At 34.7% G+C, this 18285-nt stretch overlaps 1 protein-coding gene across 1 annotated transcript; it reads right to left on the bottom strand.

Moving 5' to 3' along the window:
• Positions 1–2142: 2142 nt before the first annotated feature.
• Positions 2143–3862, bottom strand: LOC107014839 (phospholipase D C-like). The gene is made up of 2 exons (XM_015214948.2): positions 3300–3862; positions 2143–2744 (listed from the first exon to the last, which is right to left on the bottom strand). Exons 1-2 carry the CDS (start codon positions 3555–3557, stop codon positions 2352–2354), a joined length of 651 nt encoding a protein of 216 aa, XP_015070434.1. The 5' UTR covers positions 3558–3862; the 3' UTR covers positions 2143–2351.
• Between the last annotated feature and the right edge of the window lie 14423 nt (positions 3863–18285).

Here is an 18285-nt window from a genome sequence, read left to right on the forward strand (position 1 = left end):
ATATATATATATATATGTATATATATATATATTAATATTATCTACTATCATTTATGCTAGGAAAAAGCTAAATGGTACATTTATTTGATTGAATGTTATGTTACTTACCTATAAAATTAGAAATTAAGTCTTACATATGTTTTTTAATGGTGCACCTATATTCTTGAAGTTTTAAATTTACTTCTACCATTTTTATTTATATATCTATGTATGAGAGAGAGATCACATCCATCAAATGAGGGGGATTCACTGTTTATTTGAATTTAATATTTTTAATGTTTAAACATAAATTTATATTAAAAAATTACAATAAAATTATAAGTAATTAATAAATATCAACTCAATCCCTCATAACTTTTTTTTAATATAAAAATTAATACTTTCAACACTAAGAATCATATAATATTAAAATTCATAAAATTAAAATTTTAAATTTACGTGGGAGCGATAATTACTGATTACACCCTTTTGCTTTCTCGTGATCATTTTATTCCTTGCATTACTATCCATGTGTTTGTATACACATGAATAGTATACAAACAGTAAAAACGTTACATTTGAGAATTCTGAACCAAAAAATTGGAAAACGAAACAAAAGACAAATTAGATTAAAAGTAGTTAAAATTTCAGAAAAGAGAAAATACAAAAGAATGTTACACAGAGTCCTAAATAAAATATTAATTTTAATTACAATCATATAAAGTTACTATTATTAGACTAGGACTTAATTAATCTTATATTAATTCACCGATTAAAGTTTGATTAAAAGGACATATATTTCAACCAAGTTGGAATTTTTTTCTCTATTTTTTTAATCATAGTCATATCAATCAATTAATTAGAAAAAACAAATTGAAAACCCAATGAGATAACCAAACTGTTTCAAATAAATAATAATAATAATACAGAGGGAAAAAAAATAAAATAATGTTCTGAAAATAAAATCTTTTCTTAGTCAACTTTTAGGCATCCACTAACAAACATTATCCACGTCTATGCAATTTCATTTCATTTATTAAATAAAAAATAACAACCATTATAGTACAGTGTGTATAAAACCATTTGACTTTGGCAATAAATAAATAAATAATAGAACATTATTATCACGAAAAAACAAAAATAATACTACTAAAATAAGATCAAATAGTGTGATTTGTCCCTTGAATTAGACCTATTCTGATTATTTCGAAAAGGTGCTTCTAGAATAAAAATAATTGTTATCATAAGAAATAAGTTGAGCACACGACTAACATAAAGGTATGTATGATTATTTATTTTCCATTATTAGGAAATTAAACTAAAAAAAATTGATTAGATGCTTAAGAAAATAAATCATAAAGTTTTAAATTTATGTCTTCAAAAAGTGTAACCAAAAAAAATATTGCCCAAAAAGAACAAAATTTATTGAACTTAAAAGAAAGCAACATGTCACAATCATTTACCATTATCAAATCCTTCCTGTGTATGGTTGACCTCATTGCTAGCTAGCACTTTAGAAAAAAGATCACCCTTCGAATAGTATCGGTGATTTTCTGAGATAATAATTACTTTTTAATTGAATTATACGAGAAATTATCTCTATAGATCACGTATAGGAGTAGAGCTAGGTAGCGTCAAGAAAATTTGAAAACCCACCCCAACCTTCTTTTCTATCTACTTTTTTTTTTTGTTTTAATCGCTTAGTACAAATTCTAACTCCTTCACATATCACAAAAATCATATAGCACAAGAAAAGCAAAGAGTGGACAAAAAAAAAATGAAGAAAATCACAAGATAAATACTTCTAAAAATTAGTGATTTTATTTTTTTTAAAAAAAACTTCCACTCTTCTTTTAATGATGATTCAAATTCACAATCTCCAAGTTCTAAAAACTTTTACTCTTTCATCGTTGAATCAAATCCATAATTTCAAACCTCAGAGTTAAAGATGACTCAAATCTACAACTTAGAGTTATAAAAACTTTAACTCTTAAAAACTCAAATCCATAACCGAAGATGAAGCGTACTTACTAATTTCATCTTCCAATTGATTACTCAATACGTCACGTAACTTTTTAATAATAAAAATGATCATATGAGAAATCAACTCCTCCTGCATTGATCACAAAAACCATAAACCAAAAAACAAGGAGTACAAGCACATAGGAAAAAAAAAAGTAGAAGAAGAAAATCACACGATAAATATTGTTTATAAAATAATTGGTTGGTTTGTCTTTTCTCAGAGAAGAAAAAACACATTTAACAACTACTACCAACGAAAACAAACTTCTATCAAAAGAGAAAAAAATATAAAACTAAAATTCAAAAAACAAATAGTATCTTCATCATGTTCTTCTAATTTTTTTTATCATTCAATTTTGATCATCAAAGTGAAGAAGTTGTCTACCACATCTTGGACATTCCTCAACTTCTTTTGGCACCATGAAATACATCAAACAAGCCTTGCATCCACCCAACACTAGTGTTGGTGCTGCTAGTACTGATGGTGGTGCTGCCCTCCTTAAAGCCTCAGTAGTCAAAATATTGATTTGTGGTATTGTATTTTCAGCTCTTGAAGATGACCATGATGGCAATTCTTCTGAATATGTTTCTTCACTATCATATGAGTTGTTATCATCATCGTCATCCTCGTCATCCTCATCGTCTTCCTCTGAGTACACTTGATCTTCTGCAACAACATTTGTCCTTGGATCTTCACTCACTCTCATCCCTGTCCTCCAGTTCAAATAGTAAATTTCCCCTGTCTGCAGCGGCAGAGTCAGAATTATCAGTAAAAACACTCAAAATATCAATTTTGACCTTCTGTACACAATGTAATTTTCTGACTAAGTATAAGAATAAAAATAAATTAGACATTCGCAAGCTAATCCAGACATCATGGTTATAAAAGATGGGAGTAAATTACAATGTAAAAATTTCCTTACAATATCTAGAGAAATTTAAATGCATGTTTTTTTTAAAAAAAATAATAATGAGAAATTGGGAACCAAGAAAAGATTTTTCACATGTGAAGGAAATGGGGGAAAAAGATTCACCAATTTCAAAATGAGGAGTTTGTTTGTAATTAATTTTCATTCATTTTGTTTTGTCAATAATAAATGAAAGAGACCCAAAATGACAAACTGACCAAACACGAAAAAACAACAAGTATAAAGAGAAGTAATGTAAGTAATAATTATAATGAAATTAAATCCAAGATCTGGGGGCCTTTAAGGTTAAGAGAGCAATAAATGTCAAGAAAAAGACAAATAAATGGTAATATATACCCAAAAATAAATTTAAAAAAATTGTTATGTTACCTTCAAATCAAGGCATTGTTCCCAATGATATGGAAGAGCAATTTCAGAATTGAGTTCCACAGTAGCATCATTTGAAGGGTTGTTGTTATTATTGAAGTTGGTGTTGGTGTTGATGTTTTCCGATGAATCGGAAATCCCATCTGGCGGGGCGATACCTGTCGCGCTGTTGCGACTGGTGCCGCCCCGCTGATGATGGTTACTCAGCGAACAATTTTGCAGAGAAGCTGTAATAGTAGCCATATTTGGCCCTGTCATCATTAGATCAAAAATACCAAAAATTTCCAAACAAATAATTTTATATATATATGGTTATATTTACTCCAAGAGAATTTAATTTGGGGGATTTTGATGATAATAAATAAATAAGTAGAGAACAATATGAATGCTACAGTAAAAACAGTAATTTGATAGAGAAGAAGAGAAGAGAAAGGGGAGAAAAGGGAGAAGAGACCAAAGAGAGTGGGAATCTTTTTTTCTTTGAAAGAAAGGGGCAGTGCAGTACAACTACCCCCACCTGATGATAGGACCAGTTTTTTTTTTTTTTTTCCTCTATCTTTTCCTACTCCCACGCACCTTATGCCTTCTCTACTAAAATAACCTCCAACCCCATTTTCCCTAAAATCACAATCCCCACATGCATCTCATGTGACTCAAGATTTATTTCTCTTTTTTTTTTTTGTTTTTATCTTATATTATATAGCATTGTTTGATTTCACTTATGGGTGTTATTGTTAACGGATCGGGTTGAGTCGGTCCGGTTCAAAAAATATTTAATTTGAACGGTTCAGGGTTGGGGTTGGTTATTTGGTTTGGGGGTAATGGTTCAAATTCAATAGTGTTGGGTTTATTCAGGAAAGTTAGGCATCTAGGGTTGGGTTTTACTAGATCTGATTAGGGACGATTTGGTGATTTGTTCAGGAATGACGTAATACCTCTAGGTTGGATCTGTTTTGAGACATTAATAGTTTAGTTAAGATCGTGTGGTTTTGATTTGGTGTTGAATCCACCTAACCCACTCTACGTTGGTTCGATTCAATTCGATCTGAATTAGTCTGACCCATTCAACAAACTTAATTTCACATATGGAGTGTGTGGTATGGTTGGACTTGATTTTTGCTATAAGTTAATCGATTCAGGATCGACATAACACAACCGAGTTGAACAGATTTTAAGCCATTAATAGTCTAGTTAAGGTTACCCGAGCCCGATTTTGTTATGAACTCAACCTAACTCTGGCCCCTCTACATGATTAGATCTCATCAGGGAGAAATCGGTTCAGTCAGATTGGATCTGGATCGCCTCAACCCACCTAACAATCCTGGTACCACTTGATGGAGTGTGCGGTGTGGTTAGACTCACTTTTTGCTTAAAAGGAAATCCAACTAATTTAGCAATTTTATAGATTGATTCACTTTTGCGATCATTTTTCAATTTTACCAAATGATCAAACTTTACCTAGATCTTATTGATTTATTAGCATCGATATAAAATATAGTAAATATAAAGCAACATCACTAGTGATGAAATATCAATTTGAAATTTAAGATCTGGTCAAATGATGGGTATCAATGTAGTAAGAGAAGTTGTGAAATTTATTGTTATAGTATTTGAATGAAAATAAATATTAGTCCGGAGACTTACATGTTTTCTTCCTGGTAGAAGCAGAACTGTTGGAGCGTGCGGTGTGGTCGGTCTCACTTTTTGCTGAAAGGGAAATCAAACTAATTTAGCAATTTTATAGATTTATTCACTTTTGCATTCATTTTAAATTTTACCAAATGATCAAACTTTACCTAGATCTAATTGATTTATTAGCATTGAAATAAAATTTAGTAAATATAAAGCAACATCAATAGTGATGAAATATCAATTTGAAATTTAAGATTTGGTAAAATGATGGGTATCAATGTAGTAAGAGAAGTTGTGAAATTTGTTGTTATAATATTTGAATCAAAATAAATATTAGAACGGAGACTTACATGTTTTCTTCCTGGCGGAAGCAGAATTGTAGCAACCACGCCTTTTGTCACCGGCCATCGAAAAAATTCACAAAGCAAATGTACTTTTTCTATCCACAACCTAGATACCCTTACTAACCCTAGCAGTCATATTATTGTGAAAAAATAATGTTCTAAACACTTATAATTACATATTTATACAGTACAAAATAGGGTTTAGGAGGCGGACAAGTTAATGGGCTAATTGGCTAATGGACTAAATAACATTCTTTATGGGTAGACCCGACTCAGTAGATATTTTCAACAATCACAAAAAAAAATTATTTGGAATCTAAAGAAGTGTTGAATTGACTAGTATATAGTAACACATATCAAATAAAGAAACGAATTGATACTAAATTGATTTAACATTTTTCTATTTATGCTACAAGAGTTCAAGTAGAATCGAAGGAAATATGATATATAAACAAAATTTAATTTCAATTTCAATTTTAAAAGAACTTATTGCAAATACTCTTTAGTGAACTAGGGGTAATACTATCTTTCTAAATTACTTGAATTAATTGATGTTGGACTTTATCTCAACTCCGATCTCGATTCGTCGTGAGTGACATCCACACTATTTTTTATGGAAAAATCAATTAACTACTAACACACAATACTGAATAACAAAAATGAAGTAGTTTCAGCACATAAAAGCAAGATAAGTTTCATAATTGAAAATCATAGTCATCAAACATTGTAGAAGAACCCCTAGAAACTTAAAATTGTGTACCAAAGTCAACAGTCTAGAATACAGAGACACAACCCCAAAATAAAAGAACTAAAGAGAGTCTAAGTCCAAAAAATGAACTAGAAAAATTAGATAAATCCATGACAGTCTGGAAGAACTAACTTGCCCTTAGATTCAGTTAACGCTAGGATTACACTTGAGGTGGCGAAGTAGCTGCTGAAATATGTCTTGTTAGGAAAAAAAGAACAAGTGCAGTATCAATACCAAAAAATTATAGTGTACGGATAGGATCATCGTCTAGTTCCAGTATACAAAATATGAACAAGCAATCATGATTTAATAAAACATATAACATACAACTAATACCACAATCATGAACATATCTCAGTTTCCCAATCCTCACCCTGATTGACTTTCACAGTAAGATTATAACAAGTCAGTTTGGGGCTCTCATAAAATCCACACACAAACACTCAATGTACCATACTTGGTACCTCAACCAACAATTAGTAATTTATGTTGGTGTGGTATCTGAGCCAATCATATAGATTTCTCGTACCAGGCGTAATACTCAAGACAACCATTAGTATGTACCGTATGGTATACCCGAGTCAACTATCAGTATGTACCAAGTGTGGTACCTGAGCCAACCGTGGGATTTTTTGTATCGGACGTAGATCCTAGACAACCATCAATCACATTATACAATCACAATGAATAACAAACATATTTGTACACTCAAGTAAAACACATTCTTTGCATGCGATTGACAAAATTTAATCTTTGAAATCCATTTTCCAAACAAAATATCATGCATGCAATACTAACCAAGCAGTTGACAAGCACATAAATCATGTATAAGAATATAAATAACCATTACCTACTTGAAAGGATTCATCCTAAATGTTTCCTGATCATAATCTAATTACCCACAATCCTTTCTCAAGATAACCCAACAATCATCATACGATCAATACTAACTACATGAATCCATCATCAACCTAAACCACAACAAACCATAAATTCAACTATTCAAACTTCGTGCATGAAGGAATATACTTGTGATCTCCCAACCATCTATAAGATATCATACAAGTAAACACAAGTCTACATACATAGTTAAAAAGAAAGCATAGCCTATCGGAATACAAAACAATTGTTGAAGAGTCCATAACACGAGCTTCTGGAAATATGGGGGAAATTTTGACAAAAGTTGAAAAGAATTTTGTGGGTTATGACCTCTCTTATGCCGAAATCCCTCTCATCTATGGTTCCCCAACTTAGAGATGCTTAAGGAGGGAAGGGTTTAAAATCACACTCATCTATTTTACCACCGGAGATGAGCATGAAAAATTAAAAAAACTCACGTTTCTGAGTTATGTCCTCGTTGTCTAATTTAATAACATTATCAAAGAAAATTAATTCAATTTTAAGAATCAACGATTGTTAGTCAGTATATAATCGAACTAAATGAGTTAGGATCGAATTCTACAAGGAGTGGTACATGTTTAAGATTCAAGGGGAAAGTGTGAACATATCCAAATCAACCATAAGAATCTATATTATCGAATAAAAACATAATTCAAATCAGGGGGTTACACGAATGTCAAATAAGAGGGTTTTGGTTTTGATTATCAACTATAAAAGTAGTAAATAATGTGAAATAACAATAATGAGATGGGTTCTTGGGGTGTGATTCAATTATAGGCGTATCTATACGAATGGGTAATTGCAATTTTTAGGGAATAGTTGAATATTAGTGAGTAAGATAGACTAAAGAAGAGGTAAACTTTCTTTGGAATAATTTACCCAGAATCAAGTCGATTTCTCTCGAACATCGATAAATATGCAAAATAATAACAACCTACGCCTTAATCCATTCACTTTCTCAAGCTGAATGTGTGAAAAAGAGTTTAGGATTCACTCTCTCAAAATAAACTCATGACAACCCAATACCCACCGACCATCAATCAATAATCTTAATTTTAAAACCCCTCTCTCGAGCAAGCCAAAAACATTAAGGGAGAATTGCACTATAACTCATAAATTTAAATCACAATTTGCTGAATAATCTCACATCTAAACAATATTTAGGCTAACTATTTTTAATACCCATAAACTAAATCAGCTCATAATCACATAATCATATCTCCAAAAATTGGGGTTTTAGCTAGACATCATAAAAAGATATTAATCATTAAAAAATTGAGTTTCCATAAATTGGTAACATTAATTTCGTCTTTACAAAATTCCAAATTGAAGAATCTCAAAGACCCACTTCCAATCTTTCAAAAGTGAAAAACCTCAATTCCTTAAAGCTATGGAAAACATTCTCTCATTTCACTCAAATTATGGTCTTCCACAGTAAAAATTATAAAATTACAATTAAACTAAATGTTCAAAAATGCATTTATAGTCGCCAAGAATGTGTTGTAAAGGACCACTTGGTGTAGTAACTGGGCTCGCTGATTCACTCGGTGATCTGTCCTTTGGTCAATTTCATTCCCTTTCTGCCTTGACATTCAACATCCTCTAGGTTTGTAACTTTGGGCGATCAAACACTGTATTGCAGAACCACTCAGCGATCCACCGACTGCTCATTTCTTTCTCCGACTTGATTTTCTCTTTCATAGCTTGGCACACTGGAACTTTAGGCAGTCAAGTAGCCTTTCGGCGATTCGCCAAGTAGACTTGGCAATCACGAGGCCTCTTTTTTGAAAATTAGTGACTTAGCATTGTTCCCTAATTCATATACCTGAAAATTAAGGGTTTTACATCAGTTATTGGAAACAAGCATTTGAGGACACTAAATTATTATAAATAAAGCCCTGAATGAGGTCAAATCAAGGACTCATCAAAACCCCAACTTAAACTTTTGTTTGTCCTCAAGTAAAACTCAAGTTCAGCGGTTCAAAAAGGATGTCTCAAACAGTGCTGCACAAAACTCAATCATGAATGCATAGAACAAGACTCAACTTACTCATGCAAGGATCAATTGTGCACTCAAAGATTCAAGTTGTGACTCACCACTATCAAGGATTCTCAAGTTTACAATACTTGCTTCAAGTGCAAGTTTAAGCTCAACAAAGGTACTCGAATTCCCTCACAAAAAATGATTCCATAATCACACAAATGTTGAACAAAATATATCTCCGAAATCACAACTTGCACACTCAAAAAGATGAACCTCATAGGTTTGTCTTTATTTTCCAACCACTTGTTTCAGCTCACACAAGATCAAAAAGTTCTTTTAAAGAGTTACAATGGGGTTGAGTGCAATGGTATGGTCATTTAGGCTCAGTGACTATTATTCTCATGAAAGTGGTATGAAGAACACTTTCGTTCCTTTTCTTCATCATTCTCATTCATTCTCAATACTTACCCCATCATCACTTTCCATGGAACACTGGACACCCTATTTCTTTTGCACTTTCTTAATTTTATTTCAAAACTTTCCAATTTTTTTTTATTTTTCATCTTTTTAGAGGGGTTTCGTTCTTTCTCAAAACATGGGTAAAGGGGGGCTTTTTTTTTCATATCTTGATTTACCTTCTCTTATCACCATACCCCAACTTAGTCTTTTGGCTTAAGTTGGCTATTCAAACAACCACAATTCATGATAATTACGGGTGAAGAAATAAAGAGAGGTCTCAATTGCTCAAGTTTCTTCCAAGAACAAGATAAGGCTCAAAGGGTGTTAAAGCAAAGTTCACACACTCACAAGGTAGGCCAAAAAGAGGTATAATGTCAAATTGTTTATCACACATGGTTCATGATAAGCTCACCACACAAGGCATTGACACCAATGTTAAACAAGACTCCACACTTTCGCTAGTGTGTAACGTTTATCATAAGAGACTCAGTTCTATAATCGTCTAGTCAAAACGAGATGTAAAAAGTTCACATATTGCGAATGCAACTTCATTTGACCTCATCGTAGCCGCACATTTATGTTTGTTCGCTTGAGAGCACTATTCAAGCCATCGGTATTTATCATAACCGATACTCAAATTTGCACAAGAATATCCACATTCAAACACAACCCAAAGGGTGGGAATATTTTTTAAAAAGGGTTTCAAAAATCATTTTCAATTAAAACAAGGAGACACAAGCTCAAATATCCACAAAACAGTGCCAAAACACAATATATAGTGCAAAACCTAATATATACAAAAAAATAACGTATGGAACTACCTCACCTTAAATAAACAAAAAAAATTGTCCTCAAATGTAATAAAGTTCTAAAAATCAATGAAAATGACAGAGAGAGAGGTAAAGAGAAATCCTGTTTATGCAGTTACTCCATCTGTCGGGGCATAAATGCTTGGTGCATCACTCTGACCAAAGTGGTGTGCATAATTGCATCTACCATGGCCTCCTCAATCTCCGTGATACCCTCATAAAAGGCCTCATCATTACCAATAAGAAGCTTCTCATCGGTCTAATCCTCAGACGCGGCTGCAGCACTTCCTCAGGTTGAGCCTCATCTCTAGTGGTGGTCGAAGGCACATCTGGATCAACTGGCACATGAGGGATCTTCATTGTCCAGAAAATCACTGACATGTCAGTGGACTTCAGTTGGTCCACATCTCTTCTCAGTTCAACAATAACGGATTTTTGAGTTGTCACCTCTTTAGTGACCCCTTGACCTTGCTCACGCACCACTATATATGTCACAAGGCAATCAATAGTAAAACTCAAGGGTGTCACAACATCAAAAATATCCCTCTTGATCATGCCAGGAATGATGTCCTCAAGTATGGAGGCGCGTCTATCAACAAAATAAGCTAGCTGCCCCATCCGTATCAATGCAACATGGGTAAGCGGGGCCGGGCAGCAGTAGCAACAGTAGAACCAGATCTACGAGGTGTCATGGAAGGGGAAATGTTGATATACCTGAAGACCAAGGGGTCGGAGCAGGCAAAAGTGCCTCCACAGGTTATGCATCAAGTGTCCACCACCAGGGATGTATCTATCGAGGCTTCCCTCTTTTTCTCTATCTCATCCTTCAAATACTCTGCCTCTATCCTTCGGATGTCGGTACATGATGTAGGAGTTACTTACACATCCTTCTTCTCATAAGTAGGCACATAAGTTTGTCTTTGCATATTGGTTATCAATGACGGAAAGAGAAGGGAAATATGTCTCTACTTAGGCCTCATAAGCATCTCTTGTGCAATGATCATCCCCAAGTTCAGCCTCGTCCCATCAATGATGCAACCAAGATAGACCGCATTGTCTTGGGAGAATTGACTCATTTTGGGATGGCATGATCGTACTACTTTTAAAGCCAAACCAGAACCTCGGTACTATATTTAGATCTTTCTTCCCAATGTATGCTCAAACCTCGAGCCACTTAGGAGTACCGATTGATATTAGAGGAGCCAACCATATCTTTCATGTTTTCTAATGTATGTGTCCAGATCTTATATTGGTAGTCACCCTCAATTCGTGTTGAAACCCCCAAGATTGCATTGATAACATCATTATCGCATTTCACCTTTTTACCCCTGACGACCACATAGTCAACATACTTGAATTTGGCTGCCGACTTCTTCCCTTGTAGCTTCAGGGCTCCGTATGCAGTGTAGAACTCCCAAACCCAATTTGGAGAATAAGAGCCTCGGGGTTAGGTGAACAGTTGGAACTTGTGGGACCTCAAGCAGCTCATGATCTTTAGAGACCTGTCTATGACGCCATCAATAAACAATCTTTTCTCCTCTATAATGGTCCTCATCCCATCAGCCTTTAGTCTGTTCATAGACCGTGGATGAGGACCCTATGTAGCTCACATTAGAACAACAACCTATGGTGGAGCAGGTGGTAGTGGTGGCTTGGGTAGCCCCGATCCTAGACGGATCATTCAGTCTCTTAGAACAAAGCTTAGCTCTTTGGGCTGACAATAGCTCATCATCCTCAGGCTCAAATATGGTAGCCCGAGGGCCTGGTGCTCCCCGTTACTCTCAGAAGTAGTGAGGTAGGTGGCATAGATCTTGTGACTGTCGGATCTGGCCTCCAGTGATGCACGTGCAAGAACCTTGCCTTTTTCCTTTCTTTTCCCACTTGTGGAAGGCAACTTAGTAATCTTTGCCCTAGATGTGGTTGCATCTTTTTTTATTGTGATTACCGTATCCCTCTTGCGGAGCGACATGTCTCAACCTGCCACTTTTGGTCTAGCTATATCTCCAAACTTATTGTAGAAAGTTAGGCACAGTTCAAGAAAAGTTGTAGGAAAAAACAATTTCAAATAGACTCGCATAATCGATTGATGAGTCGCCGAATAACATTGGCGAGCTAGACCAGGCTCATCAAGAAGGATTAGCTCAAAATTTCTCTGAAAAATTGGCATGTCAGTGATAGAAAGGGCCTTTCAGCGAATCTCCGACAGCATTCGCCAAGCAAGGACTATCCCACCGAAAAATACAATGTATTTTAGAAGTTAGGGGTACAAAAAGAGCAATCAAGAAAGATTTTCGGTGAACCACTGAAAACAAAATTAAAGCATACACAAACTTAATTAGACTCAAACCCCATTACACCCATTTCCCTAGGATACTCAGACTTCTTCTGGATTAGCCAAATTTAGCAATTTGACAACTTACGCCCTTATGAATGACGTCAATCACTCTATCATTGGACAAAATATGTCATTTAGCACAAATGTGGGTTACTTAGACTTCACCCAACACTAAATACACACAATCTAACAATTTTGATCAATTTTAAGCACGAAACTTGGGAAATCAATAATTAATCATTTTAGGAAAGACATTCATATTAAAACAGGCACACAAGCATACAATTACGATTCAGAGAGGCTCAACACACATCACTAAGATAAGAACAACTGCAAATGAGTAAAGACAAAATTCCCTCTTGAACTTGTACCGAAAAAGACAGTTACACGCTTAAACTATCACAGTGACATATTACACACCTATATTATTCAAAAGTGAAATTATTATCACCCTGAAATGTGTAACACCACTCTCACACATTATTATGGTGTATTATACTGCTACCACACCAGCGCTACGTCAACGCCATGTCATAAATTATATTTATTTTATTTTCTTTATTAATTAACTTTTCTTTTATCAACTATATTTTACTCTAATTAATCCCAATTTGATTATTTTAATTCTTTAGTAATTATATCTTCTTCATCACTAAATATCACCTATTTTCAATTCTCATTTCATCGGAAAATCATATCCGAACCCCGAAACCACCTTCACTATTGATGATGTTCTTCACCATTACTACCGCCTTTAATTCTTCTTCTTCTTTGTCACCCAACACCAAATATCACCACCACCTTTATCAATATCGATTTCTTCTTCTTCATCACTTTCAATTACCTATTTTAACTTTTGCCACCCACCATCCATCACCACCAAACCCATTAAGTTTCTATCACCACCAAACCCAAAAAATTGATTAACCAAAATTTCTTTAACAAAGTCAAAAATGAAAAAGATAGAAACAATCAACTGAAACTTTTCTAGATAAAATACAATTATTCACTAACAAATCAATGGAAATTAACTTAATTGCGAATAACAAAATTGTGCTTTTAGATTGTGATTAAAAAAATAAAGAAGTGTGATAAAATAAAGAATGAAGAAGAAGAAGACAATGGGTAGGGTGTGAAGAAGAAGAGGTGTAGGGGTGGGAGTACAAAAGAGGATTATAATCTTTTTTGTTTAATTTTTTTTCCAAACTGACACGCCTATTTTTTATTTTTATTTATTTTTTTGCCACATCAGTTTTATGAGGTTAGAAAATTCACTTTTGAATAGTATAGGTGTGTAAGAGTTCACTATGATAGTCTAAGCGTGTAACTGACTTTCCGCGCAAGTTTAAGGAGAAATTTATGTATTTTCCCATTTGAAAATTTAGGTGGCAAAGAATCCAACTCCGGACACACAATTGACAACTAAAAAGTAGTAAAAACATGAAAATATGGGAAAACTAGTGCGGGTGTGAGAGTGGAAAGTTAAAAAGTGGGAGAATGTGAAAGAGTTTAAAAGTTTAAACCTTTTGGTAAAACCATCTATTTCTCGTCCATTCGGTGACATTAGTTTTTCTCGTCTAACACTCGGTGACACGCCGAATGGGCACTTACCTCGCCGAGTTTTACAGGACCTCTAGTTAAGTAGGGGTCCAAACGATGGACTAAGTCGAGATTACCGATCCGTTCGGCAAGACGTCGATTGGCCCCTAGGCTTGCCGAGTTTTACAGACTTCAACTTTATAATTTCTAGAGTTCAATGGTAGTCCAAGTTGAGATCGTCGACCTCTTTGGTGAGTCATAGACTGGTAAGTATTGCTCGCCAATCTACAATTTTCAAACACATTCAACTGTTTTAACTTCACAATCAACACACCGTTACTTCAAAATAAAAATAAAATAAAACTTGGGTTGACTTCCAAGAAGTGCCTTAGTTGACGTTGTGGCACGACGCAAGTGCTCGCTCAAACCTCATTCTTAGTGTTGGACATAGTGCCACTAGGCAACACCCCTTGTTGTCTCGTGTTTAATATATACGGAGTGAGAAATAACAGTCTAGATAAGGGTCAACACATCTTCCTTCATTTATTTCAAAAGAATTTCGGACCACTTCAACCTTGTTAAGAATAGAAAAAAACATATCCTCAAATCGACCACTCTCAGAATCATTTGGCTTTTGACGCTCGTGGGAGGAATGTACCTGTCCTTCTCCCCATCTCTTTCCTTGCAAGTGGGGTTACGATCCCTCCACTCTCTACCACGATCTTCCCAGTCTTCATCCCTGATCCAACCTTGGTTACCACCCTTCCTCAGATAGTTTGAACAATAACCACCTCCTTGGTTGTCTAGGAAGTTCACCTCTTTGTTGTACAACACTTTAAACTTGGCCTCAATAAGGTTTAAACACCAACACCCATAGAATTGACACTTCTAACACCAGCTCCGATGACATTTTTTGACAAAATTTCAAGTTGGGTCATGATATTTTTCATGTTTTGGTCCTTTGGTTGATCTTTCTCAAGTTGCTCCTTGGTCAATTTAAACATGAAATGGGAGACCTAATCTTCACGGTGTACCAAGATCAATTAATTGTGGTCATACCATCCAAAAGTTGGGTTGCTATAATGTAAGGTTGTTGCATCAAACCTTCCGGAGAAATTTGGTCAATAAAGCCCTTGTTCAATCGAGGTTTAGGTAAAAATATTGCAGCAAAATATTGTCTGGCAAACCATGAGTTGGACATTGCATCACCAAATTCTTGAATTGCAGCCATGTCCCATGAATTAGATCACCCTCCAAACGCTTGAAGCTTTGGATGTTGTCTAGAAGTGTCATCATCTTCGAAGGCGGGAATAATTGCATTTGAAATGCGATGACAAGCTTTTCCCATGAAGTGATTGAGTTTCGTGGCAATTCAGTCAGCCATTTACATGCTGCTCCCATAAAAAAATGGGAATAACCTCAATCGAACCAACTCTTGGGATTTATTCTTGAAGGAAAACGGCCCGCAAACATCAACAAAGTTTCTAATATGCTTATGGGGATCCTCATGATCCAACCCACCAAACAACTCTTTCAATTGCAAGAGCTGCAACATGGTGCTTGTAATGTGAAACTCAGCGTTCCCTTTAGCTGGAGGCAAAAAATGGCACCAATTCCGTCCATTAGATGAGGGTCATTAATATTTGGTCCATTGACATCGTTGAGGTTATCAGTGTCATCTTAGTGTCCCACTTGACTTTTATTGCTTCCGTTGTAACTCATTTCCTCTGTTACAAACAACAACACACAAACCAAAACCAAAAATAAGTAGATTCAACTATGACTAAAAAGAACAAAATTCAACTTAACCAAAAGAATCTTAACCATTTGAAAACTCTATCAAAGACACTTAATCCAATTCGAAGCATCAACAATCATTAGTCAATATATAACCCAACTAAATGAGGGGGTTGAATCCTACAAGGAGTGGGACATGTTTAAGATTCAATGAGTAAGTGTGAACATATTCAAATCAGCCATAAGAATAGACATTATCAAATAAAAACATAATTCAAATCAGGGGGTGACACGAATGTCCAATAAGGAATTTTTGATTATCAACTACAAAAGAAGCAAATAATGCAAAATAACAATAATGAGACGGGTTCTTGGGATGTGATTTGATTATAGGCTAATATAAAAAAATGGGTAATTCAAATTATTAGGAAATACTCCTCCGGACCTATTTTATGTGAGGTACTTTGACTCAGCAAGAAGTTTAAGAAAGAAATGAAGACTTTTAAAATTTGTGGTCCAAAATGATGATAGAAATTGGGTGTATATCATTTCATTAAGGCTAAAATAGATATTTTATAGTTAAAATGTTACTTAATATATAAATAGGTCATTCTTTTGGGACTGACTAAAGAGGAAAGTAAGTCACTATCAATAGGTGAATATTAGTGAATAAGCTAGAATATAGTAGAGGTAAACTTTCTCTCAAACAATTTACCTCGAATCAAGTCGATTTCTCCCGAATCATCAACAAGCATGCAAAATAAGAACATCCTACGCCGTAGTCCATTCACTCTCTCTAGCTAAATGTGTGAAAAAGGTCCAGGATTCACTCTCTCGAGCTGAATCGGTGGACCCATGACAACCCAATACCCACTGACCATCAATCAATAATCTTTGTTTTAAAAGCTCTCTCGGGAAAGTAAAACACACGAGGGTAGAACTGCATTTGCAATTACAAATTAAACCACAACTACTGAATAAACTCACTTTTAAACAATATTTAGGCTTACAATTAACAATATCCATAAACTAAATCAGTCCATAATCACATAATCACACCCCAAGAATTAGGGCTTTAGCGAGAAATCACAAAAAAAATAAAAAAATCATTATTAAACTAAGTTTTCGTCAATTGGGTAAGATTAATTTCGTCTTTACAGAGGTACAAATTGAAGAATCCCAAAGACCCACTTCCAAATTCTCAAAAGTGAAAAACCTCAATTTCTCAAAGCTAAGGAAAACTTGCTTCACAGTTCAAAAACTCTTAAATTATGGTCTTCTACAGTAAAAATTACTAAATTCCCATTAAACTAAATGTTTCAAAACGTATTTATAGTCGCCAAGAATGTGCTGTGAAGGACCACTCAGCGCAGTAAGTTGGGCTCACCAACCACTCGATGATCTGCCCTTTGGTCAATTCCACTGTCTTTCTGCCTTGGCCTTCAGCATCCTCCGATTTATAACTTTGGGCGATCCAATGCTACATAACAAAACTACTTGGTGATCCGCTGACTGATCATTTCTCTCGCGAACTTGATTTTCTCCTTCAGATATTGACACACTGGAACTTTAGGCGGTCAAGGATCCCTTCGGCGACTCGCCAAGTAGATGTGGCGATCACTAGACTTGCTTTTCTTTACTCTTTTAGCTTACTTTTTTCCTTTTTAAAAATTAGTGTCCTTACATTGTTCCTCAATCCATAAACATGGAAATCAAAGCTATTACATCAGTTATTTGCACAAAAAAATCATTTGAGGACACTAAGTATAAATAAAGTCCTAAATGAGGCCAAATTTAGGACTCATTGTTGACCCCGCTATAGAAGGATGATGTCAACCTGGTCAATTTTTTTGAATTGCTAACTTTTTTGTCGTGTAATCCGATTTCAAATCGAAAATGTATTTCAAGAAAACATTTATGGTTCATGTCATGTATATGACCATCGTGAGTGGAACTCACACTTAACCATCTGGTCGGAGGACCAAAGACTAACTCGATCCAACCCAACACGTATTTCTCTAAACGTGTACTTCTCCAAGAAAAATGTGTGAAACCATGACCAACTCAATGGAGGTAAGATCGATGAATAACATTCCACAAAATCTCTTCACTAATGCTTTGACTTACCCTAGAGATGAAAAGTCAAAAACTCTAGCTCGAGTTGGTGCGCAATGCGCAACTTATGAAGCCTCATGTAGCAAACTAAGAGTGTATTTGGTATGAAGGAAAACATTTTCTGGAAAATGTTTTCCAATTTTCTCATGTTTGGTTGGGGCAAAAGTTCTGAAAAATGTTTTCCAAATCAACTCATTTTCCTCAAAATTAAGGAAAATGACTTTCCTTCAAAAATTAAGGAAAACATTTTCCAAAGCTCTCCTCCAATTTCAAATTACATTTTTTTTGGGAAAAACATTAATTTTAAAAAAAGTGTTTTCAATTACAAAATTTTATTTTTTCACCCGATCCCTAACCACCCTCCCCCCTCAGCCCCCCTCCCCCAAC

Source organism: Solanum pennellii, chromosome 1 (assembly GCF_001406875.1).
Source record: "Solanum pennellii chromosome 1, SPENNV200".
Lineage (NCBI taxonomy): Eukaryota > Viridiplantae > Streptophyta > Magnoliopsida > Solanales > Solanaceae > Solanum > Solanum pennellii.

Coding starts and splice junctions, on each gene's coding strand:
- LOC107014839 (XM_015214948.2), bottom strand. CDS start 3,557: ATGATGACAGGGCCAAATATGGCTACTATTACAGCTTCTCTGCAAAAT. Junction 2,745..3,299: donor AACAATGCCTTGATTTGAAG/GTAACATAACAA, acceptor CTGCCGCTGCAG/ACAGGGGAAATTTACTATTT.